Source organism: Phacochoerus africanus, chromosome 14 (assembly GCF_016906955.1).
Source record: "Phacochoerus africanus isolate WHEZ1 chromosome 14, ROS_Pafr_v1, whole genome shotgun sequence".
Lineage (NCBI taxonomy): Eukaryota > Metazoa > Chordata > Mammalia > Artiodactyla > Suidae > Phacochoerus > Phacochoerus africanus.
In genome coordinates, this window is record NC_062557.1 from 21,885,100 (window position 1) to 21,912,024 (window position 26,925).

The 26,925-nt window shown below is 43.2% G+C and overlaps 1 protein-coding gene and 1 long non-coding RNA gene across 2 annotated transcripts in view; one reads left to right on the forward strand and one right to left on the reverse strand.

The window, feature by feature from the left end:
* The window catches only part of LOC125115234 (uncharacterized), a 108,948-nt gene that overhangs the window by 20,004 nt on the left and 62,019 nt on the right, over nucleotides 1-26,925 (reverse strand). The window lies entirely within an intron of this gene.
* On the forward strand, nucleotides 6,213-12,822 carry KRT25 (keratin 25). Its single transcript, XM_047759154.1, has 8 exons — nucleotides 6,213-6,772; nucleotides 7,199-7,281; nucleotides 7,898-8,054; nucleotides 10,086-10,247; nucleotides 10,333-10,458; nucleotides 10,953-11,170; nucleotides 11,529-11,596; nucleotides 12,441-12,822. Exons 1-8 carry the CDS (start codon nucleotides 6,338-6,340, stop codon nucleotides 12,548-12,550), a joined length of 1,359 nt encoding a protein of 452 aa, XP_047615110.1. The 5' UTR covers nucleotides 6,213-6,337; the 3' UTR covers nucleotides 12,551-12,822.

Consider the following 26,925-nt stretch of genomic DNA (forward strand, 5'->3'; position numbering starts at 1 on the left):
GGGTGCTGAGCCCCACTAAGCTTGCATTTCCAAGTCTCAAAAACCGCCTAGCTTGCAATTGTTTCCTACCTCAAGTAAGGTAGTTGACCTCAGCCCAGGCACAGTTTCTTGAGGTGGAGCTATCGCTGCAAGTGACTTTTTCCATGGCTTTCTTGTTATCCACGGCCTCAGTTATGGTGACGGAAGCCATTAGTTCAATGGTGTAGAATTGGATGGAGTTAGGTTAGAAGTACTTCCAATTGCAAGACCATTATACCAATATCTTACGTTAACTGAGTGTGCTTTAATCTTGCTTTCTGTGAATTAACCAGTTGGCTCTTCATAAAGGCTTATAAAGGTTATGTGTTTTATTATCTTCCTTTTACATATGAAGACATAACTATTCAAAGAGATAATTTCCCCAGAGTTACACAGTTGACATGTGTGGGGTCTAGGTTCAAATCCAGATCTCTCTCTCCACCATGGTGACCGGGAAAAAGTCAGCATAGGAAGTTCACCTATTTTCACACTAAGATTCCACTGCCATCCCAGAGGGACCTTAATCAGGCAGATCCTCGTGGGCATAGATGTAGTCTTTTCCTCTCTGGTCATCACCCATCTCCAGTTCCTCTCCAGCACCAACCTCCTCTGCCTCCATGTTGATTAAGTCCTGGTCACCAGATAACCCCCTCTCCTAGCCGACAGGGGACCTCATTATGCTTTGTTACCATCTTATTTCAAGTATGATCATCCAGAGGCACTGTCTCCCAGGAATTGGAGGACTACAGCCAGAGCCTCAGCTCTCTCGAGACCCTTGGCTAATCCACCACCTTACACCACAGTGTTGAACTCTCTTTCTCTGCGACCCCCAGTACTAGTCACTCCTTGTTCCCAAGAGAGTTGTTATTCTTTCCAAGAACAATCTAACTTCATTCTTCTGTACCTGCTGTTCCCTATTTAGATAAATAGACTCCTCGGTCCACAAAAGATAGATTTATATTTAATACAAGTATAAGTTATGATTCAAAAATACATGTTTTCAGCTAACAACACACTTCTTGAAATGAGGGCTGGAAAGCTTAAGTACTCACCCTCATTTCTGAGAAGTGAGTCTCAGCGAAAAATAAAAATAAAAAGGTGAGGAGTTCCTGCATGGCTCAGCAGGTTAAAGATACAGCATTGTCACAGCAGTGTCTGGGGTGGCTGCTCTGGCACAGCCTTGATCCCTGGCCCAGGAACTTCCACATGATGCAGGTGCAGCCAATAAATAAATAAATACAATAAAAAGGTGAAAGATTGTTATCAATCCCAAAAACTTTTATTGAGCATTCTTTTTTTTTCTTTTTGCTTTATAGAGCCACACCTGTGGTATATGGAAGTTCCTAGGCTAGGGGTCAAAATGGAGCTGCAGCTGCCAGCCTACACCACAGCCACAGCAACTGGGGATCCAAGCTGCGTTTTTGACCTACACCACAGCTCATGGCAACAGCAGATCCTTAACCCACTGAGCAAGGCCAGGGATCGAACTTGCATCCTCATGAATACTAGTTGGGTAGTTGGATTCATTACCACTGAGCCACAGTGGGAACTTCCAGGCATTCTTAATTGTTAACTACCCAACCTTCTCCGGTATTCAACATTCAGACACCTTGGCTAAACAGAACGCGTCCGAGACATTTCACTTTCAGGCCCTCAGAAACAAATATTTTACAGAACAGGCGGAGAAGGTGTCGGGAGACATGTTTTTCTTTTCTTTTCTTTTCTTTTCTTTTCTTTGAGGGAGACATGTTTTCTACAATCTTTTCTTAGCCTCTCTGCTGTTATTTTCTATGCTGAAAACTACACCTTGTCCTGCTTTACTTTACCCCATATTCCTGCTTGAAAAACAGTTGCAGTGCTGGTAAATGACTTAAGCTTAAGAACCAAGATCTAAAGGCGTAAGTTATTCATGTGGTCAGCTGAATGAGGACATAATGCATTGGTCTAGGCATGTCCGAACCTGTGCACAGCATGATACGTCCTGTTAAAATGAGAAAGAGGAACCTCATGGCCCCAGGGGATTTATGAGGGGTCGTTAGCAGGATATGCATCAGCACGGAGAACGAGGTGCAAACCTAGGCAGGGTTGCCGCAGATGGGCATGCCATTTGCGGAAGCACAATGGTGAGTCTCTAGATGCTCTGCACAGACAGCTGACGCCAGGCTTCCTCAGTGCTAATGATTGTTAAATGCCTAAAGGTCAGAGTAGAAGCTTAACCAGCTACCAGCTACATGACTTTTAAAATAATAATAATAAAAAAACTATATCCTGCACCTACAACCCCCTCCTCGCTTGACATAATCCTAAAGAGCACAATAGAAGCAGTGAGGTTTCTTGAGGCGGGGCTCTTGGTCCCTGAGACCTTGAGTCCTCCGGTTCCCACCTTTAATTAAGATAAATGTCTCTGTGTCTTGTTTTATGTTAACTTTTTTCTTAAGTTCCACAGCACCCGTTTTTCAGCCCCTACCTGCTGAGCTGGTCTCGGCAAGAAGGTACTGCCCCGAAAAAGTCAAGACCAATAAGAATACAGACCATCATCAGAGCTCTTGGACCCTGGGCCCTGGAATATGATATGACCAGGGGAATCAGGCAGGATCTCCCTTCTCAGTCCTTACTGGACAGGAGAGACATAAATGCTATTATGCTACGTTAGAACTTCCTGAGAACATCTAGAAGGCCACATTTTGTCTCTGATTCAGATATTTTACATGTGCCCTGAGCCCCTGGCACCAATGCAAGAGTCACATTCTTTCTTTCTTTCTTTTTTTTTGGCCACACCTGCAGCATGCATAAGTTCCCAGGCCAGGGATCAAATCCACGCTACAGCAGTGACCCAAGCTGGTGCAATGACAATGCCAGGTCCTTAAGCCATTAAGCCACCTGGGAACTCCAAAAGTCACATTCTTGGATGTGACTAATTTGAGGCTACATTCAATCATGGTGCAGATAGAGTACTGACACCTTCTTTCCAAAAACACACTTGACTGAACATGTGGGTTCTTCTCCCTCCCCACACCCCATTTAAAGAGTGAAAAAGGTATAAAACCACAAAGATAAAAAAGAATAAGGAGTTCCTGTTGTGGCTCTGAGGTAACGAACCTAACTAGTATCCATGAGGATACAGGTTTGACCACGCCTCACTCAGTGGGTTAAGGATCTGGTGTTGCCATGAGCTGCAGTGTTGGTTGCAGATGAAGCTCAGATCCTGCATTGCTGTGGCTGTGGCGTAGGCCGGCAGCTACAGCTCTGATTCAACCCCTAGCTTGGGAACCTCCTTATGCCATACGTTTCAGCCCTAAAATAATAATGATAATAACAATAAGAGAAGAAACAAAGGTGGATTAAAGAATTTTGGAAGAAAGCAGATGGAGAAAGCCTATCTGGTTCAGAATGGTGGAAGAAGCCTCAATAAAAACAGCAACAACAACAAAAAACATGTTTAAGTAACTAGCTGACCTCATGGAACCAAGGAGAGAGGCAGAACTTAGAAGAACCAAGTATGACGGAGGACCAGGCTGAGGGATGGAGCTGTGGGCAGGGTGGTTGAGAGGTGAATTTACCATGATGCTGATGACACATTAAGCTTCAGGGCCCCTCATTATTAGCACAAAGAGGGGCCCCAGAATTACATTTAAATAGCAATTTTTATAAAATTTTAAAAACTAAGATAATGTTACCACATTTGGTTCCATCTGCTATCTCTTGCCATTCCAATTGCCCCTCCATCACCAGTTTCCACACCATCATGCCACTCAGGTCTGCTGGCATTTGAATGACCCTTGAAGATTGGGTGACCATAAGGTACTATCCAAATGTAACATCTGAGAGGGAGCAAAGGACTACATAAGAAACTCTTACAACTTAACAACAGCAAAAACTAACATGGTATCTTAAATGGGCCGAGGACGTCAATAGACATTTCTCCAGAGAAGATATGTAAACGGCCAATAAGCACATGAAGAGGTTTAGGGAAACGCCAATCAAAACTACGCCAATCATCAGGGAAACGCAAATCAAAAAAGAAAGAAAGACAGACAGAGAGAAAGAAAGAAAGAAAATAGCAAACATTGGTGATGATATAATGTGAACAAGTCAGAATTCTTGGGCACAATGAATGGGAATGTGAAATATGGGAAAGAGTCATTACGGAAGCAACTCAGAGTAGTTATGCCGCGAGCCACACGAGAAGTCCAGTAGCGTCATTATGGAAAACAGTATGGCATTTCTTCAAAAAGTTCAAAATAGAATTCCTATATGATCGAGTCGTTCTACATTGGGATATATTCTCATAAAAATGTAAGCAGGGAACAAGATCCTACTGTGCAGCACAGGGAACTATATCCAATCTCCAGGGAAAGACCATGATGGAAAAGAATATAAAAAGAATGTAGATATATGTATAACTGAGTCACTTTGCTGTACAGCAAATATTGGCACTACAGTGTATATAAACCCATGATACTTTAATAAAATTTTTAAAAAAATTTTTTGGGTCTTTTTGTTTTTTTAGGGACGCACCTGAGGCACATGGAGGTTCCCAGGCTAGGAGTCCAATCAGAGCTATAGCTGCCGGCCTACACTACAGCCACAGCAACGAGGGATCCTAGCCACGTCTATGACCTACACCATAGCTCACAGCAACACCAGATCCTTAACCCACTGAGCGAGGCCAGGGATCGAACCCGCAACCTCATGGTTCCTAGTCAGATTCATTTCCACTGCACCACAACCGGAACTCCATAATAAAAAAATATTTTTAAAACATGTAAGCAGGGATTGGAACAGGTATTTATACACCCATATACCCAGCAGCATTATTTACAATAGCTAAAACGTGGATACAACCCAAGTATTCACTGACTGATGAATGGATAAACAAAATATGGTATAAACATGCAATGAAACATTAACCAGTCTTAAAAGAAAGGAAAATCTGATACATGCTACTACACAGACACCAAGGGAAATAAGCTAGTCACAAAAGGGCAAATAACATATGACTCTACTTATCACAAGCATCAGAACAATGACTGGCACATAGTAGGTTTTTAATAAATATTGGTTAAATGAATGAATTAACCCAGGTGTTCACAACAGCCTTACTTAACAAATATTCATGGAAATTTTGTCCATTAGCCAATTTCCAGATTTTTTCCCCAAAATTTCCATAATAGTGAGACTTTGTAATAAGTATACAGGAATCCACATCCACTAAATAGCCAGCTGACTGATGACTTTCGCCTAAGCTAAACCATGATGAAGTGAAAAGAAATATTTCCTTCCAGTTTTCTTCAAATTCTGCAGGGTCAGGAATTAAGTTAATGTCCTGCCAAACTCCCACAACCCATAACAGCAATTAGGGGTGTGTTCCTAATTACCAAAATGGATATGAGAAGACAGCTATCCCCAGACATAAGTAAGTGTCAACAAAATATGATGCACGTCAGCCAAATGGAAGTTACCGCCCACCGGAAACAATGGCAAGAGTGGAAGGTGGGGGGAATTGGTGACTGAAGATCCAGGTTGGAGAAATAATGATTATAATTCTGTTCTCTACTGATGTGGAAAGAATTGTTAAAAAAAAAAAAATAGAAGCAGGAGTTCCCATTGTGACTCAGTGGGTTAAGAACACAACCCAGAGTCCGTGAGGATGCGGTTCGATCCCTGGCCTCGCTCAGCGGGTTAAGGATCTGGCACTGCCACAAGCTGCGGCATAAGTCACAGATGCAGTTTGGATCTGGCGTTGCTGTGGCTGTGGTGCAGGCCGGCAGCTGCAGCGCCAATTCAACCCCTAGCTTGGGAACCTCCATATGTGCAGGTGGAGCTGTAAAAAGAAAGGAAGGATGGAAAGAAGGAAGGAAGGAAAGAAAAGGAGCAGAGAAAGTCTCAGAAACATCAAAATCTGCCTTAGCGACGGAATAGCCCAAAACCATCACGCCAGATTTTTATTGTGCGGTAGACTGGTAAATTTTATCTACCAAGCAGGGAAGTGAGAAATGACTCACTCACAATTTCAAAATGTAATAAGGAACCTGAAATTACTCCACCCAAGACCCATTTCTCAGATAACCACCAACCTGGGGGCAACTGCCCTCCTACAGAAATGAGTCGGGCAAAGTTGGTTACTAATTAGAAAAAATCACCCAATTACGCTGACTTGCTGAGGCTGGCAAGCCGCGTTTGACTCGATGTAGGCAGAACTTCATCCAGAACACACTTGAGAATTGTCTATAAAAGGGCCAACAGAATTGCTGGGGTGGGAAGTCGCTCCACTCCAGTCTTCACAAACACAGCTCCGTCACACACTCGCCTGGATACCATGTCTCTTCGACTTTCCAGCGGATCCAGGAGGGCCTGTGCTCGCCCCACCACAGCATCCGGATCGCTCAGGCTCTCCGGTGGGGGAGCCAGCTTTGGGGCTGGAAATGCTTGCAGCGTGCCTGGAATTGGAAGCAGTTTCTCATGTGCCTTTGGTGGCAGCACCTCGGGAGGCAATGGAGTCGGGGGCAATCCCTGCGCCGGCTTCACTCTGAATGAGGGGGGCCTCCTTTCCGGCAACGAGAAGGTGACCATGCAGAACCTCAATGACCGCCTGGCCTCCTACCTGGACAACGTGCGCGCCCTGGAGGAGGCCAACGCCGACCTGGAGCAGAAGATCAAGGGCTGGTATGAGAAATTTGGACCCGGTTCCTGCCGCGGTCTTGATCACGACTACAGTAGATACTTCCCGATAATTGATGATCTTAAAAATCAGGTAAGAGTTTACATTTGGCCATCCTTTTTAAATACTTTTATTTCGTTTTCTTTCTTTTTTTTTTTAAGCGTAAGTTTCCCAGGCAGGGATCCAACCTGTGGCCACAACACTGATCTAGGCCGCTGCAGTGACAGCATGGGATCATTAACCATACAGGCCAGGGAACGCCTGTATTTAAAAGGTCCTTTTTCTTTCTTCAATGAATGCCGAAAACACTTATGGCTCCTATTTGTGATTTCTTAAAGGAAATTTCAAGTTAGCACTGGAAATAAGCACTAAGTGGATTCAGTGGTCAGGCTTAAAATGTCACTACCTAGTAACTATGTTAATTTTGATTATTTCCACTTCCTAATCTAGAAGACCCTACTTTTTGTTCTTTCTTGATTGTGATGAATTGCCTTTCAAAAGTCAAACTCCCGTTTCTAGATCATTGCTTCCACCACCAGCAATGCTAACGCTGTTCTACAGATCGATAATGCCAGGCTGACCGCTGATGACTTCAGACTCAAGTAAGTAGACTCACAGAGTGAAAAGACTCCATGGAGATGAACAGGACGTAATAAAGTGAACTTATTTTTCGATCCTTCGTGAAATATTACCAACTCTTATGCCAACAATGTAAAACATGCATTTCAAGTAAACAGAATGTTCTTACTTTTTTATACTCTGGCTGTGAAATATAAAGTATGAACAGCTATAAAAGTAGAGTCCAATACCCTGGTTCTTTTTCTGCCAAAGAAATAGTTCGAAATAAAGAAAATAATTATTAAGACACAATAAACTTTGAAAATGTCAGAGTTCCCATTGTGGCTCAGTGGAAATGAATCTGACTAGTGTCTGTGAGGACGCAGGTTCAATCCCTGGCTTTGCTCAGTGGGTTAAGGATCCGGCGTTGCTGTGGCTGTGGTGTAGGCCAGCAGCTACAGCTCCGATTCGACCCCTAGCCTGGGAATCTCCATATGCGGTGGGTTTGGCCCTAAAAAAGCAAAAACAAACAACAAAAAAAAACTTTGAAAATGTCTCTAGGGGCCAAATTGGTCACTTGAAAATTTCAGAATTCTAGCATTTGATCATTGAATGGTGACTATTTCTCTAACCATGTGACCAACTGGAAAAATCTTTAAGGTATGAGAATGAGCTGGCTCTGCACCAGAGCGTGGAAAGCGACGTCAATGGGCTACGCAGGGTTCTGGATGAGATCACCCTGTGCAGGACAGACCTGGAGATTCAGTACGAAACCCTAAGTGAAGAGCTGACGTACCTCAAGAAGAACCATAAAGAGGTAAGCGCTGACGGCATGCTGCCATCCCTCTGCAGACACTAACCGTCGGACGGGAGATAGTGGACGTGACTTCTTAAAAGAAGAAATCGGCACCCATGCCCACTGTCAGACAGGCGTGAGCCCTGAGCTAGCTGTAGAAGCGATGCAATATGTGTACAAAGGCACCCTTGATTGCTCATCAGATTTCCCATGGGGGGGAAAAAAAATCTTATTTTCCACACCAATCAGGGTTATAAGAGCTGTGTTTCGGTGAGGTAATTATAGCGACATTAAAACGGCACACTTGGAGATTACGTCTAATTAGATAAAATAAATATACTTTAAGGACATCTTAAGCAAACCAGATTTCTATAAAACAGTGGTGGGTTTAAAACACATAAACGTTTACTTCATACACACATTAAGTGTATATACTTAATATTAAGGCGTGTTCTTTTTTTTTTTTTTCCTGCCTTTTTGCCTTTTCTAGGGCCGCTCCCGCGGCATATGGAGGTTCCCAGGCTAGGGGTCGAATCGGAGCTGTAGCTGCTGGCCTACACCACAGCCACAGCAATGACAGATCCGAGCCGCATCTGCCACCTACACCACAGCTCACGGCATTGCCAGATCCTTAACCCACTGAGCAAGGCCAGGGATCAAACCTGAGTCCTCATGAATGTTAGTGAGGCCTAATGCTGAGCTGTGAGGGGAACTCCTATGTAGCAAATTTTTGATGAATTAAGTGCAGTTGATTTTTTAAAATGATTACCTTGCAGACAAATCCACAGGCACATTTATATCTTTTTCTTCTTCTGCCTGAACAAAAGGTGTTTTCATTAAATCCTTAGAACTAAAAACCCCATCTAGAGCAAGAGGTATAGGGATACCAGGGAGACAAGAATGCTAGAATTACCTGGGGGATTTGGTGCAGGGAAAAAAGCAAGCCTCGTGATTGTCATTAGGTCCGATCGGGGCCTGGGACGTGGGTGGGGAGGAGGGTTCCTACAGCAGAAACACAAGCCGATCCCTGTTGTTTCAATGGACACGATTTCAGCAGCGATGTCTGCCACCCACAGTCTTAGAACAGACTCAGTGCAACCCAGCAGCCCACACTCCAGATGCAATAATATGTAGACTTGGGCTGCACAACTGATTCCACCTTCTATGATGATGAGCATAACCATAATAACGCTGCTTATGTAGCATTTATACACTAGGTAGTGTTGCTGGGTCTTATTACGAATAGTTCCTTCACATCTTTCAACACCCCAGGAAAGGATTTTTTTTATTATTATTCCTATCTGAAAATCAAGACTTCAGCTTAAGACTTGATAGTTAAGCATTTACCCAAGCTCAGCTTAACCATTCCAAGACAGAACCAGAGTTCCCATAGAGATTCATCCTCCACCAGAGTCACCGTGACATGATAATGTCTCTGTGTAAGGTTCATAGCTTAATTCATAACTAGGATTCTTTAGAGAATGATGTTCTTTCCTTTAGTCATTGCAAATAAGTATGCTTATAATTATAAATAAACATATAAACAGACATTTATTTATTTATTCATAGTTATCTCAATTGTTCAGAATTCTTCAGACTCAGCTCTTGGACCTCTTGTCTGTGGTCAGGCTAGAACTGAGCTGAGGACACATCTAAGCTGGTGTCTAAGTGAAATGAAGACCAGATCCCCAAGGGGGAGACACTTCTGGCCATAAATGAATGAAATAGGTGATGGATAGTTCATTATAAATATCTTAAAGGACTTTCATTTGGAAAAGGAAGTAAGACTTTCTCCCGTGCTGAAGAACTAAAACCGATGAATTTACAGGAGTAGGAATTCACTTCACCACAAGGAAGAGCTTTGGAGCCCTTCAAACTCTTCAAGAATAAAACAGGCTACTTCAGGAGGCAGAATATGCAAAATGGAGGGGTCACTGCACCGCCTGGGAGATGGACCCAGAGGAACTCTAGGAACCCTACCAAAGCTGAGCCTCTAGCCTTTATGCAACACGCCTGCGTGGCTGAGCTGAACGCTCTTCCTCCTGCCCACAGGAAATGCAAGTTCTGCAGTGCGCGGCCGGAGGCAACGTGAACGTGGAGATGAACGCGGCGCCCGGTGTGGACCTCACGGTTCTGCTGAACAACATGCGGGCGGAGTACGAAGCCCTGGCCGAGCAGAACCGCAGGGATGCGGAGGCCTGGTTCAATGAAAAGGTGAGTCTAGGCCGGAACACACTCCCGCTGCGTTTGAGTGAGGTTCACAAAACTAAGATGTACTCCCTCCCTAACACCTTTTCAGAGCGCTTCGCTGCAACAGCAGATCTCTGAGGACGCGGGCGCCACCACCTCGGCCCGGAACGAGTTGACTGAGATGAAGCGCAACCTCCAAACCCTGGAAATTGAACTTCAGTCTCTCTTAGCCACGGTACGATAAGGCCGATCTTTTACCATCTCCCCGGGTATCATTTTAAATGCGTCTTGGTGGGTGTGAAAGCCCTTAACCATGTTAGGAATATATCCTTACGTATTTTTTTGTAATTAACTTAGAACATAAGAAGAGGAAATTCTCCCCACCCCCCCTTTTTTGGCCATGGCGTGCAGGGGCATCACCTGGGATCTGGCTTCTTAGACCAGGGTTTGAACCCCCATCCACAACGGTGGAAGTGCCAAATCCACTAGACAACCCGGAAGCTCCTGAGAAGAGAATTTTGTATAATAGCTAAAAAAGCACTGTCAGTGTCTTTAGGCTATTTTACCAAAAAGGAACAACTTGCTGACTTTTAAGTCTTCTTAACTGTGTGTCGATGTGAAATCTAAAACAACGATGGGCAAAGTTCACAAGAGGAGAAAGTCATCTATTGAAGCAAATTTCTGCATTATGTGTGTTTATATCTCAGGTTCTCTATTGTTTCCTGACAGAAACACTCCCTGGAGTGCTCCTTGACCGAGACGGAGGGCAACTACTGCGCGCAGCTGGCCCAGATCCAGGCTCAGATTGGGGCCCTGGAGGAGCAGCTGCACCAGGTCAGGACTGAGACCGAGGGCCAGAAGCTGGAGTACGAGCAGCTCCTGGACATCAAGGTCCACCTGGAAAAAGAAATTGAGACCTACTGTCTCCTCATCGGTGGAGAGGAAGGGTAGGTGGCATGTTTTACAGGGAGGATGAAATATACTGCAATCTGCTTGAAACAGATCCCTAGAAAGTGAACACAGTGAAAGGACCACGTTTACTATCATGAATGCTAAATATTAAACATATTACACTACTGCCAAGATGCAAATTAGCCACATCTTACAAAACCAAAGTGCAACAAGCCCTGTACGAAAATTTAAAAGATCACCTCTTGATGCTAAAGCAGAGTACTTTCACCTGTGTAACCCACTGAAGCTGTTCTCACCAAACAGCTAAGGAAAACGGAAGAGTGAATCTAGAGTTGGTGGAGTTCTCTCTAAATCACTCTCTTTTGTGATGTTTTCAACAATATGTGTCCACAGGGCTTGCAAGTCTGGAGGTTACAAGTCTAAAGATTACGGATCTGGAAACATGGGAGCCCAACTCAAAGGTAATTAAAGGGCACTCTGTTCTTATGTTCTACTTCATTTTCTTTTCTTTTCTTTCTTCTTCTTTTTTTTTTTTTTTTTTTTTTGCTTTCAAGGGCCGCACCAACACACCAACGGCATATGGAGGTTCCCAGGCTAGGGGCCTAATCGGAGCTACAGCTGCTGGCCTACACCACAGCCACAGCAACACGGGATCTGAGCCAAGTCTACAACCTGTGCCACAGCTCACAGCAACGCCAGATCCTTAACCCACCGAGCGAGGCCATGAATGGAACCTGCATTCTCATGAATACTTGTCGGATTCATTTCCGACGTGCTGCAAGGGGAACTCCTCCAGTGTTTTTTTATTGTGGTAAAATACACAGAACATAAAATGAAATATCTTAAGCATTCTAAGTGCAGTACTCAGTGGCATGAAGTACATTCATATTATTGAGCAACCATCAATACCATCCATCTCTAGAACTCTTTTCATCTTGCAAAACTGAAACTCTGTACCTACTAACCAATAGCTCCCATTTCCTCCTCCTCCCATCTTCTGGCAAACCACCATTCTACTTTTTCTCACTATGAATTTGATTACTCTAGGCACATCCTGTAAGTGGAATTATACAATATTTGTCTTTGGGTGACTGACTTATTTCACTTAGCATGATATCTGTAAGACTCATCCATGCTGTAGCATGTGTCAGAATTTCCTTCCTTTGGGAGTGAATAATATTCTACTGTATGGTTAATGTATCCATCTATTAAGGGCCACTTGGGTTGCTGCCACATTTTAACTATTGTGATCTTACTCATCTTGTTTCAGGTTTCTAAAATCTCCTTTTGACATTTAACTTTTAGATCCAGTCAAAGCCATAGTGGTCAAGAAAGTTCTTGAGGAGGTAGACCAACGCAGCAAAATACTCACCACCAGGCTCCACTCCCTGGAAGAGAAATCTCAAAGCAATTAAATTGATACATAAGAAAGAGTGTATGCCACATACTCTTGGAGAAGAGAAGGCGTTATATATCTGTCTGGAAAAAAATGATCAAGTCTAAGAAAAAAATCTGTCTTGTTGTCTTTCTATTACTGAAATATAATCTCTATCTGGGCAATCAATAGTATATTTTCCCATTCATCTGGAAGAACAGTCACATACAAATATGATGACTCATTTGATTACTTTCCAGAAAGTGTTGTCAATTCTTTGTAGTCAATAAACCTTCTTTCTTTAGCAAGTTATCCCTGGTGGTACTGTCTTTTCTTTAAAATGCTTATGTCTGTGGTACAGACATATGAACACCTAACAGCTCTTGATGTGTAGAACAACTTTAAAGAATAATTAACAGATTTCCCCCTAGATTTTCATGAGGCTTTCCCAATAATTCAAAATGAGGTAATTTCAAAAGGAATAAAAATACATCCACTGAAATCCCTGAACTGCCATACTTTGACATATAACAAGGCTGTTCCTTTTCATAATAGCTAAAATGTATCTATCTCAGACTCATCTGTAAAATAGTAGTAGTACCACTCTCAAGTGGTTATTGTAAGGTAAATGTCCACAGACAGAGGAATGGATAAAGAAGATGTGATACATATATACAATGGAATATTATTCAGCCATAAAAAGGGAATGAAATAAGGCCATTTGCAGCAACATGGATGAACCTAGAGATTATCATACCATTTGTTTGTTTATTTATTTATTTGTCTTTTTAGGGCCACACCCCAGCATATGGAAGTTCCCAAGCTAGGAGTCAGATCAAAGCTGTAGCTGCCAACTTATGCCACAGCCACAGCAATGCCAGATCCTAGCCACATCTGCAACCAACACCACAGCTCACGTCAATGCCGGATCCTTAACCCACTGAGCAAGGCCAGGGATCAAACCCTCAACCTCATGGTCCCTAGTTGGATTTGTTAACCACTGAGCCATGACGGGAACTCCCCCCACACCCTTTCCCTCACCCTCTGGCTAGAAAAAGAAGCAGCCAAGGGAGCTCCCATTGTGGCTCAGCAGTAATGAACTGGTAATGAAGATACAGGTTCAATTTCTGGCCTCGCTCAGTGGGTTAAGGATCCAGCATTGCTATGAGCTGTAGCGTAGGTCGCAGACAGAGCTAGGATCTGGCGTTGCTGTGGCTGGGCTATAGGTCTGCAGCTACAGCTCCGATTGGATCCCTATGATCCTTAGCCTGGGAACTTCCGTATGCTGTGAATATGGCCCTAAAAAGACAAAAAAAAAAAAAAAAGCAGCTAACTTCCATTGGGGTCAGCTCTCCCTAATCATCGGGGGCATCCCGCTGTGCCAGCAGCATCTCTTAGCTCTCTTCTCACTTTGTCTCTGTGTCTGGAAATTCTTTTCTGACCTGTGCTAGGACCATGACAATCTCACGAAGGAATCAAACTAACATAGCCAAATAAGGAAACATATATTCCCTAACTTACTTCTTAGAAAAGGCACCACTGAAGTGGGCTTAAGGGATAGGGCCCTGAGCTGCCTGGATTCAAAATAATTTCTACCTCTCTCTACTTGTGTGTTCTTGAGAACATTATCTAACTGTTCTGTCCCTTGATTTCATTACCTGTAAAACAGGGATAATGATGATGATACCTACTTCAGAGGGTTGTTGTTGAGCTTGGAGAGACAGCAGTGGGTGACGGCTTGAAGCGAGATCTTAATTCTCTGCTCAGGAATTGAACCTGGGCAGCCTGGCTGGAAACCAGGAATCCTAGCCACTAGACTAAGCTAATGGTTAAAAGCAGAATTGCCCTGATTCTCGCCCCCGTTGAAAGCAAAAATGTTTCAAGGAGGCAAAGACTGTAAAAATAGGTGTCAAGTGTATCGTTAGAAACACAGTACAGCATGTGGGAGAGCACACGGGGGATGAGTCTACTTAAGGCAGAAGCAAAGCAGTACCACACACCCAAAGGAGTAGGGTTGTGGGCCTCCCCCTGAATGAGAAGCGTGCCACGGAGGTGATTTAATCATTTACATGGGACAGTTCTGGGTTTTTGCCTCCTCGGGCCGATTATCTCCCTTTATCTTTTACACCTGATGAGACCCAGGCCTCTCCCCCAGTCTGCATGCACACCTTTTGGCCGAGATGGATTCCAAAGCAAAGCATGGTGGGAAGGTTATCTACACGCATTACAGCCTGGCACCCCCTCCCCTTTGGACCCAGAGACGTCACTCTGCACATGTGTGGTTGGGCGTCTCCCAGATGCTGTGGAGGGGGAGTCATGACCTCTTGGAGTTTTGTCCAAGCAGGGCTCAGGCCCCTCTTTTGATCCTGTCATTGCCATTGTTTAACAGTCACAGAAGACAAGTACCAGTTATTTCCCTTGCGCCTGTTGTTATTTCTATCTTGAAGTACAGATCGGTGGCTGGTTGTAAATGTTTGTCCCGGAGCCCACCATCTCCTGCCTCAAGAAGTATACATGTGAGGCTGGTTGTCCCTCTCTCTTGCTTTGGGAAGTGCAAATAAGAGGCTAGTTGCAAATGTCTAGCCTGGAGCCCATCTACCTCCTGCCTCATTGTGAGGATTAAATATCCAATCTATGTACTTTGAAAAGTACCTGGTTCATACTTAAACCCTCATCAAACGTAGCTATATCAAAAGGTACTTCCAGTCATATAATAAATAAGCACTAAGAATGCAATGTACAACTTGATAAATAAGATTAACACTGCTCTATGTTATATATGAAAATGAAGAGAGTAGATCCCAAGAACTCTCATCACAAAAATTTTTTTCTTCTGTTTTAAAAATTCTATATATGAGATGATGGATGTTCACTAAACTTACTGTGATCATCACTTCATGATGTATGTAAGTCAAGTCATTAAGCTGCACAACCTAAACTTATATAGTACTGTAGGTCAATTATATCTCAATACAACTGGAAGAAAAAATAAAAATAATTGGGAGGTCCTGCTGTGGCGCAGCAGGTTAAGGATTTGGTGCTGTCTCTGCAGTGGCTTAGGTCACTGCAGAAGTGCAGATTCAATCCCCAGCCCGGTGCAGTGGGTTAATGATCCAGCATTGCGCAGTTAGGGTGTAGGTCAAAGCTGTGACTTGCATTCAGTCCTTGGCCTGGGAAATTCCATATGCCATGAGTGCAGCAAAAAAATAAAATAAAATAAATAAATAAATAAACGTAGCTATATGATGAAGAAATTAAAATGTAAAAATTAAGTTCATGATATCAGAGAACTTTAAAGACACAGGAGAGCTTAGAGATGATCAAATCCCTGCCAAGTTTCCCCAAAAGGGACTAAGGCCTCAATGGATGAAGGGTTGACTCCGAGTCAGCCCTGGAACTCAGAAGGAAAGAGGAAATCTTATCAATCCTTTTAAAGCTGAATGGTGGAGTTCCCATCGTGGCTCAGTGGTTAATGAATCTGACTAGGAACCATGAGGTTGCTGGTTCCATCCCTGGCCTCGCTCAGTGGGTTAAGGATCTGGCATTGCCATGAGCTGCGGTAGGTTGCAGATGCGGCTTGGATCTGGCATTGCTGTGGCTGTGGTGAAAGCCGGTGGCTATAGCTCCAATTAGACCCCTAGCCTGGGAACCTTCATACACCATGGGTATGGCCCTAGAAAAGACAAGAAGACAAAAAAAAAAGCTGAATGGTAATTCTCCCTACTTTTTTTTTGGTCTTTTTTTGGTCTTTTTTTGCTATTTCTTGGGCCGCTCCTGCGGCATATGGAGGTTCCCAGGCTAGGGGCTGAATCGGAGCTGCAGCCACCGGCCTACGCCAGAGCCACAGCAACGCAGGATCCGAGCTGCGTCTGTGACCTACACCACAGCTCACAGGCAACACCGGATCGTTAACCCACTGAGCAAGGGCAGGAACCGAACCCGCAACCTCATGGTTCCTAGTCGGATTCGTTAACCACTGCGCCACGACGGGAACTCCGTCTCCCTACTTTAGGATAAGGCTCAGGCAATGGACTGAAAAAATCAGGCAAAGATAGCAGACTCCTTCAGGAGAAAAATGACCTAATTCCAATGAATGCACTGCCAACATGGCAAGACTACAAAGAGCACAGAGAAAGCATAGCTCCTGATCCTATTCTTTGTGATGCTCATGCCCATAGGAAAACGGTGCCCAGGAAGGCCAATGTGTTCCTGCTCAGGGGGGGAGGCACAACACGGCAAGGTCACTAACATGTTCAAACCAGTGTCTAAGGTAGGATGTAGCTGGAAGCTCTCCAGAAAGGGAAGAAGAATGTGACTGCCTTGGTTCATCAGGGCCTCTTACCTGCTTGATATAAAGAGGGGTATATTTACACATAGCAATTTTTAAGTTATCTAGAAGATTTAGGAACTTTAAAGCATGATTAAAAGTATGTAGGTATCAGTGACATCTCTTTTTTTATTAAAATACAGTTGATTTACATGTTGTGCCAGGTAAAGTCTTAACATTTATACACTAATTTTTCTAATTCTTTAATCCCCACCTATAAATCTACACATAGAATCTCTGATGACTAGCCTTTTCCTCTATAATTTAATGCTCTGCACTAGGCCATTGAAACTAAGGATGGGACAACAACTGGGGAGTTGTCATCTTAATGTGAGAAAGGAAAGACTCTTCCTTCCCTCTCTTCTCTGAGCTCTGCTCTGCACAAGTGTGTGGGTGATCTCTGAGACCATCCTCAGGTTCAACAATTTGTCAGGAGGACTCCCAGAACTCAGAAAAGCTGTTGTACTCATGGTTATGGTTTATTGCAGTGAAAGGATATCGATCAAAATCAGCAAAGGCAAAAGGTGCATAGGAGAGACCAGGAAACATAAGCTTCCAGTTGTCTTTTCACAGTGCAATTCTACAAAGAGCCTTATTTCTCCCAAAAATGAGGTATGACATGTGTGTAGTATTGCCAACAAGGGAAGCTCACCCAAACCTTAGTGCTATGGGTTTCTATTGAGGGTTGGTCCTATAGGCATGGAGCACCCATGTGTTTCACCTTAGTTACTGAGTCACCTTAGTTACTTAGGCTTATTCGACCTTCAGTCCTTCAGAGGTAACTGATACACTGTAGCTCAAGGACCCACCATGAATCACATTGTTAGCATAAACTATCTGCATCCACAAAGACACTTTCATCTGCCAGGATGCACTAAGGCTTAGTGGTTACCTCCCAGGAGATGGGTAAGGGCCAGACTTTTCTTTGGAACATGCAGGGTCTGTGCATCCCAGTCCTTCTGGGTTAACTCTTCACTACACAAGTGGATCTCACAGCAGGGCCCCACTCTGCTTCAACACACTCGCCCCCATAACTCCTACACTTGGACCACCAGGGTGGATTAGCACTCCACACTCAAGACCTCCATGTCCCCTGGATGTCCAGGCTCCATAGTCACCTGTAGCTCATGGAGAAGTGTATCTTTCCTTAAAGTGAGTTCTCTCTTAGTGTCCTTCCTTAGAAATCCCTGCCCATCTGCCAGTGCATACAGCCAAACCCAATCATGGGGAAGACTGAGTAGCCCCTCAGCCCCTACATAAAACAGAAGATAAAAACAGTTATCCCTGGGAGATCCCTCTGTGACACAGTGGGATCAGCAGTGTCTCTGGCGCCTTGGGATATAGGTTCGATCCCCAGCCCAGCATAGTGGATTAAGGATCTGGTGTTGCCACAGCTGTGGCTTAGGTCACAACTACAGCTTGGATCTGATACCTGTCCTGGGATGTCCATGCACCACATGGCAGCCAAAGAAGAAGAAGAAGAAGAAAAAAAAAAAAACCAAACAGCTACCCCTGGCTGAACCTAAATCTCCACTCAGGACCAGAGGCATTTGACTATGTTTGGAAGCTCTGACTATGTAGGAGGGTAGGTTTGTGTGTATGTGAAGAATAACTGCATCAAGGCAAGTTTAAGAAAAACTGACATTCATTGCAATATCTTTCGAGGCAGAAATGGGAAATTCAATCAATACAAAGACATGTTTCAGACACATCAGAAAACATTATTTTTTAACCTATTGCTGCAATTAAGTTTCTGGGCCTAGAAATGCAAGAAGAAAAAATGCATAAACGGGTATTCCCCTAAGTCTGACATAAAATTCATCTTCCAGACATAAAACTCATTCCTCCCTTCCTTCCCACTTTTAATATTGATTTCTCCTGAAGACAGAATTCAAGGAAATAAACACTGGCATCACAATTCATTGGTGATTATACTTTACATTTATAGATTGCATTAAAATTTTAATATACAGATGCAATAAAAAAATTTTTTTGACACTGCTCACACCATGCAAAAGTTCCCAGGCCAGGGATTGAACCTACACTACAGCAGGGACTTGAGCTGCTGCAGAGACAATGCTGCATCTTTAACCCACCTCACCACAAGTGGGGGGTCAGGGACCCCCTCGGTGAGGGTAACAGCCTAGAGGAGGTGTGTTAGCCCTGCCCTTGCTTTGATGCAATAAATTATGCGTTGGGCAGAGTCAAGAGACCTCCGGAGTTCCCACTGTGGCGCAGTGGAAACGAATCTGACAAGTATACATGAGGATGCCAGTTCATTTCCTGGCCTCGCTCACTGGGTTGGGGATCCAGTGCTACCGTGAGCTGTGGCGTAGGTTGAAGACACGGCTTGGATCCGGAGTTGCTGTGGCTGTGGTGTAGGCCAGAAGCTGCAGCTCTGATTCTACCCCAAGCCTGGAAACGTCCATATGCTGTGCGAGTAGCCCAAAAAGCAAAAAAAAAAAAAAAGAGAGAGAGAGAGACACCCAGGTTCTAACCCTGGTTCTTGCACCAATGAATTGTATTACAGAAAGGAAAACATAACTTCCGAGCTTCGGTTTCTTTCTCTGCAAAATATCCTGACTGCCTCTCACAATTCTAATTATTATTTACTTATACACTAATACATCCACTGACCAGGGTTGAAAATGGCAAAAGTGACACAGAAATTCAAGCATGAATACACAAGAGAGAGACAAGAAAATGAGGTCTTACATAAAGGGGCAACAAGTCTTCACTCTGATGAATCATTAGAACAAAGTTTTGAAAAGTGACACTTGATGCAGAGTAGGGGTGGTAGTGTAGGGGTGAGTACAGGTTTCTGTGGCGAGAAGCACTCCTACAGGTAAGGCCATGTCAGGATATAATAACTGGGATCTGCAACAGTGGGCTTCTCCCAGGTGAAAAGCATCCCATCTGGAGCCCCCGTTACCAGAACACAGTATAAACAGGCTGCTGATTGGAAAAACCACATTCAACAGAGATTTGGTCCAGCCTGAGATTCCAGCAAATGCCATCTGGTAATTGAAGAATTGATAAGTCAATCAAGAAACCTACACACCTCAACCTCTTTCTTTCTTTTTTTTTCCCCTTTGTTTTTTAGGGCCACACCATGACATATGGAAGTTCCAGGCTAGGGGTCGAATCAGAGCTGTAAGCTGCCAGCCACAGCCAAAGCCACAGCAACACGGGATCCAAGCTGCGTCTTTGACCTATACCACAGTTCACATCCATGCCAGATCCTTAACCCACTGAGCGAGGCCAGGAATCGAACCCATGTGCTCATGGATACTAGTCAGATTCATTTCCCCTGTGCCATGACAGGAACTTCTCAGTCTCTTTCTTATAGGTAATAATTCTGTGGGATTTTTAAAGTAAAAAATAATGCATCACAATATATACATAATCTTGATTTCTATGTTTTAGGTAACTGCTGCTAATGATCAAAATCCCAGGACTAATTTTTTTGGCTGCACCTGTGGCATGCAGAATTTCCCAGGCCAGGGATCCACCTCAAGCCACAGCTGTGACAATGCTGGATCCTTAACCCACTGAGCCACCAAGTAACTTCCCGAACTATTTTTAAATGAGCAAGGACAAAATGACAACTAACTACCTCAATTTTTCAATAAAGACATAAGCAGCCTTCAGTTCAAAAGGGGGTTGTATTCCAAGAGTTGTTTATGATTATTTCTATTTCACAATTTTCACACCTGCCACATGTCACATATTAATCCTTGTCCTTTACAGTCATTTTGTGTGTGTCTTTTTTTTTTTTTTTTGGAGGTTCCCAGGCTAGGGGTCTAATCAGAGCTGTAGCCACCGGCCTACGCCAGAGCCACAGCAACGCGGGATCCAAGCCGCATCTGCAACCTACACCACAGCTCACAGCAACACCAGATCCTTAACCCACTGAGCGAGGCCAGGGATCCCACAATCTCTAAGCCAAATCTGACTGTGGCTTAGTCAGATTTGTTAACCACTAAGCCACAACAGGAACTCCATAACTTCTTTAATCCTCACAATAACTCAATGAAGTGTCCTTATTTTACAGATGAGAAAATACCAAGGCACAGAGATGTTCAGTAACTTTCAATGTCACACAGCTGGTAAACAATGAGAAAACAACTAGGGAGCTAGAAGAGCAAAAATGCAGCTCCTGGATTATTTAGGCACCATCCCATGCTGACATTTGGGAACATGAATATATTTTCTTACAGAGACAGTGTTAGAAATAGCTATAAAATCCCACACACACTAGCTAATTTTAAACACATGCATCAGAGCTGAAATTCTGTAGATGACTCAGTGTACTATCCCTGGTTCCCAGCACAGTATCTGTCAGAGTAAGTGCTCAATCAATGCTTGTTGAATTTAATATAGAAAGGACACTCCACTAACGACATGAACATTCTAGAACGACTTGGAGAGCCCAACAGCAGGAACAGAGGTGTTCTCTCCAGCATCACCCACTGTGGTCCCAGCAGCTTGACAGCGGAAAGGAATTTGGGCAAATGGGCCTTACGGAGGTGGCACAAGTCTTTGGCAGCAGGAGACAGATGGGGTCTTGGTTTTAGCAACGGGACCATAGCTCAGAGATTCAGCAGCAAAACTAGGGAGAGAATTTAGATTTCTACAGCTGGGTAGCAGGATATGACTGCAAGTCTGTGACCGAAGGTGGTATGAAGTACATAGTGGGAGGACAAGGTGCGCGGATAGGACCAAGCTACAGGGAAACTGGGTCTCTAACTAGGGCAGCTGTGGGTAAGCAAGGGAAGATGACAAATAAGCCATCGGCAACCGAGAGTCTACAACTAGGTCAACCACTGAGACAGTAAATAAGCTCTGTTGTTTTCTGGTTGTTTTTTTTTTAAGTAAATAGCTTTTCTGACACTTTCTCAATATTGTGAAAATAATATAAGAGAAGACTTGTTGTGATCGTATAAATAAAATGCAACAAAAATTGTACACAAGTTCTTTAAGATCAGAGACGTCAATTTTATTCCCAAGATCTAGCACAGTGTTTTCTGCAAGATGCTCAATTAATAATTGATAAGAATTGACTTATTACTAGTGTATAAAATATAAACTAATAATATGATAGAATAATAGAGCAATAAAATAGTAAGATAAATAATAGAAAGATAAATTATAGAATCATAAATAGGAAATAGAATAGAATAATTGATCAATATAACAAATTGAATAACAAATAATAGATTAATAAGTGAATAGAGCCATAACTGAATAGAATAAGAGGTGAATGGTAAATGAATGAAGTAATAGCACCAATTGTTAACTATTATATTCATCATAAACAATGCAATGAATTAGAAATGATCATATTACCTTGTTAAACTACATATAAAGTAAGCAATTAAGAAAGTAGGCATGAAATGTATCCTTTCCCAAGAATAAATTATTGTGAAGGTATCAAAATTCCTCTCTATAATTTAAAGAAACCTCTCATACTTGCTAACATTTAGGACACAACTGCAGAGAAAATTAGAATATGGAATTAAAGGTAAAAATGAAGGAGTAAAGAATGAACACACATAACATTCAATTCCAAAAGAAGCATGGAAGAAAGAGAAAAACACAGGAGAGAAGAGACAATAAGAAAAATAACAGTGGGGAGTTCCCATCGTGGCGCAGTGGTTAACGAATCCGACTAGGAACCATGAGGTTGCGGGTTCGGTCCCTGCCCTTGCTCAGTGGGTTAACGATCCGGCGTTGCCTGTGAGCTGTGGTGTAGGTCGCAGACGTGGCTCGGATCCCGCGTTGCTGTGGCTCTGGCGTAGGCCGGTGGCTACAGCTCCGATTTGCCCCCTAGCCTGGGAACCTCCATATGCCGCGAAAGTGGCCCAAAGAAATAGAAAAAAAAAAAAAAAGACAAAAAATAAATAAATAAATAACAGTGGGAATACAGTAAGAAGACATTGATAAGGTCAAACATACATTTAACTGGACTGAGAAAATGGGTCAGAAGAAAGATGTAATGAGATGATAATGGCTCAAAACTTTCCAAGAACTGGTGAAGGACTTAAATTCACAGTTTCAGGAATCCCAACAAATCCCAGACAAGACAAATAAAAAGAAATCTATCCCTATCACCTTACAGAGATTTTCAATCCATGTTACACACCTGCCTTGCCGGGGAAGTTTCCTTTGGCCCCTCTGAGGCTCCGTTTTTTGTTTTGTTTTGTTTTGTTTTTTGTCTTTTGTTGTTGTTGTTGCTGTTGTTGTTGCTATTTCTTGGGCCGCACCCGCTATTTCTTGGGCCGCACCCGCGGCATATGGAGGTTCCCAGGCTAGGGGTTGAATCGGAGCTGTAGCCACCGGCCTACGCCAGAGCCACAGCAACGCGGGATCCGAGCCGCGTCTGCAACCTACACCACAGCTCATGGCAACGCCGGATCGTTAACCCACTGAGCAAGGGCAGGGACCGAACCCGCAACCTCATGGTTCCTAGTCGGATTCATTAACCACTGCGCCACGACGGGAACTCCCTGAGGCTCCGTTTTTAAATACAAACTACAACCTACTCCATAGGAATGGTAAAATGATTAAATGAAATAACATGGAAAGTGAAAAAAAAAAATCTCATGGTATAAAAAATCTTCATAGGAAGACATGACTTCAGTTAATTCAAACAGACATTTTGGGTCCAACTTCCTACTCAGACACAAAACCAAAATCTACAAAGCAATGTAATGGAGAATATTCTTTATCATATGAGTAAATAAATTAAAATGCAGATGCCTTGAAGCTTTATTTAAGCAATACCATTAAGTACTATGAGATCTTAATGAAATCATCACTCTGAGTCTTAAATTTTTAATTCTAAAAGAAATGAATTGGTTTAAATTATTATACTTTCTTCATCCCCTTCTAAGTGTTAGAGAATTATTCAAAACTTGCCTAAAGTCTCTGGACTAGAGAGCAGAAAGAAGGCATATAATTTAATAGAAAAACATCTTGGAAATATTCTTACTTGAACCAATTTTTAACCACTTTACAAAAGCACTGGTATCAACATGGGGTTTATCTACAGAACAAAATGGAAGTCAACCACCCAGCTAATGTCTTGAAAACCTACAAGTGCTGACCTATAAATGAATATGGAAACTGAACCCAACCGAACAGAGGGATTTATCACCAAATAGAATCATGCCTCTATGCTTTTCTTCCTCACCTTTAAAACAAGCATTTTCTTCAAAGTTCATTTTAACAAAAAGAATCAGAGAAAATATAAGTACGGTTTTTTTCTGTTTTAATTTACTTAAAAAACCCTTTAGGAGTTCCCATAGTGGCGCAGCAGAAACGAATCCGACGAGGAACCATAAGGTTGTGGGTTCCATCCTGGCCTCGCTCAGTGGGTTAAGGACCCTGCGATGCCGTGAGCTGTGGTGTAGGTCACACTGCTCCGATCCTGTGTTGCTGTGGCTGTGGTGTAGGCCAGCAGCTGTCGATCTGATTCGACCCCTAGCCTGGGAACCTCTATATGCCACGGGAGCGGCCCTAAAAAGACAAAAAGACAAAAAAATAAAAGTAAAAAACCCTTTAAACCTTAATAGAATGTGGTAAAAACCCCACTCCAACAGCAAGGGGAATCCCTGCAGCTAGCCAGCCTAAGCAACTCCAGATTTGGGCTGTGCAAATTAAATCTTGCCCTATCTGCAGTTTGGCGCCACCTGCTGGCAGCCGTATTCTCCGTCTAAAATTAAGAGAGAATTCTTGGACCAGCTGACTTCCCAAGAAAGATGCCTTTCCAAGAATCTGCAGCCTGTTTAGGTGGCCAGATTCATCCTCAGCTTCCCCATTCCCAAAACTCCCCTTTAACCACCGCTCCCCAGCCCTGACTGTCCACCTGCTCTATCTCCCCTCCTCATCCCAGAAGATAGGAGCTTAAGCCCACCTTCTTGGGAGCCAGGGGCCATTCACTTTGTATCTAAATTTTCAGCAATGTACCAGGGTTCATTGTACTTGTCATATCGCCTGTTCAAGGACTGATGTCCCCAGTATATAAATTTATGAACAAATCTATAAATAAGAGTAACCATATCAATCAGAAATGGATACATGATACATATAAGCAATTCATAAAGTGTGGATGGCCAACGAACATTAAAAAGTGCCCAGTGCCCAATGTCTCTGGTACTCAAAGAAAGGCATAAACCAGGTCCACAGGTATTGTTTAATGATAATACCCATTTTATCGAGGGTAGAGGGAAAAGACACTGATACATTGATGGATGGAATGTAAATTGGCAAAAACCTCATAAAATTTTAGGAACAGGTATCAAAAACCTTTATAAAAAGAATGCATTGGAGTTCCTGCTGTGGTACAGAGGGTTAGTAATCCAACTGCAGCGGCTCTGGTTGCTGCGGAGGCACAGGTTCAATCCCTGGCCTGGTGCCGTGGGTTAAAAGATTCTGGGTTACTGCAGCTTTGGCTCAGATGCAGTCCTGGCCCGGGAATTTCCATATGCCTCCAGTATAGCCATTAAAAAAGAAAAGAAAAGACTATATCCTTAGAACCAGCAACTCCATTTCTAGAAATTTATTCTTGAATAATCAGTTATTTATTATATGCCCATTCTTCCCAGAAGTGTTTTATCATAGTGCAAAATTAGGCGTAATGAAATATCCAACAATGAAGAATCAATGGACTGTTAGTAAACATCCATCAAAGTCCCTCAGAAGAGTGTCATGTGACCATGAGGAATGTTCAAGTTCATGTATTGACCTGAAGAGATGTCAACCATCAATTGAGAAATGAAAAGTAGAAATCCAAGACAATACAGTCTGATCTATTTTTGTAAGAAAAATAATTGTATAAAATTATATACATGTTTATTAAAAGGGAACGGGAGTTCCTGCTGTGGTGTAGCTGGTTAAGGATCTAGTGTTGTCTCTGCAGCAGCAGCTTAGGTCTGATACCCAGCCTGGTGCAGTAGGTTAAGGATCCAGTGTTGCCACGGCTGTGGCATAGGTCACAGCTGCAACTTGGATTTGATCCCTGGCCAGGGAACTTCCACATGCTGCAGGTGCAGCCGAATAAAAAATTTTTTTTGAAACAATATACGCGAACAGCGACTATTCATGGGTAGTGGAATATGGGTGCTGTTTATTCCTGCTACATGTTTATATACACTTTCTAAATTTTCTGAAATAAATACATACTTCTAGTAAGATTTTTAAATCTTCGAAGAAAAACTATCTGTACGTTTAGATGCTTTCACAATGAATATGTTCCTTTTTTTAATTTTTAAGAAAAAAAAAAAGAGTTGGCATACCCGTCATGGCTCAGTGGTTAACGAATCCGACTAGGAACCATGAGGTTGTGGGTTTGATCCCTGGCCTCGCTCAATGGGTTAAGGATCCGGTGTTGCCGTGAGCTCTGGTGTAGGTCGCAGATGCGGCTCGGACCCCAAGTTGCTGTGGCTGTGGCGTAGGCCAGCGGCTACAGTTCCAATTAGACCCCTAGCCTGAGAACCTCCATATGCCGTGGGTGTGGCCCTAGAAGAGACAAAAATACAGAAATAAATAAATAAATAAATACAAGAGTAGTCAAATGGTAAGTAATGTGGTAGAAACTTTAAGGACAATTAAGAAAGAAGAAGTGTGTGGGGAGGAGGAGAAGCTGGTAGATTAGTAGGAGTTGGTGGGTGGGGCAAGAAAAACGTTCTAGAAGAGACAGGACTTGAAAGGTGGCAAAATGTAGATACATGGAAAGAAGAGAACAGGACAGAGTTTGGGTCCCAGGCTCCAGGACTAATCACATCCAAGTGCTTCTAGAAATACCCAGTCTCCTAGAGTGAAGAGGTCACAGGTCAGTGCATATACATCATCCATTAGCCCTTTTTTAGAAATACTTGTGTCCACTCTGCACCCAGAAGGGCAATGATAGGCCCTGGACTTGCTGAAGAAGGCCACTGTGGGAAGGATGCTAGGCTCACGAGGTACCCTGCAACCAAGGATTCCCACACACCTGGTTTCTCCGTCTCCCTCCAGGGCACAGGTATCAGAGGAGAACAATCGCTTGCTGGGACCTGTTCCTCACTCATCTGATCAAGCCCCATATC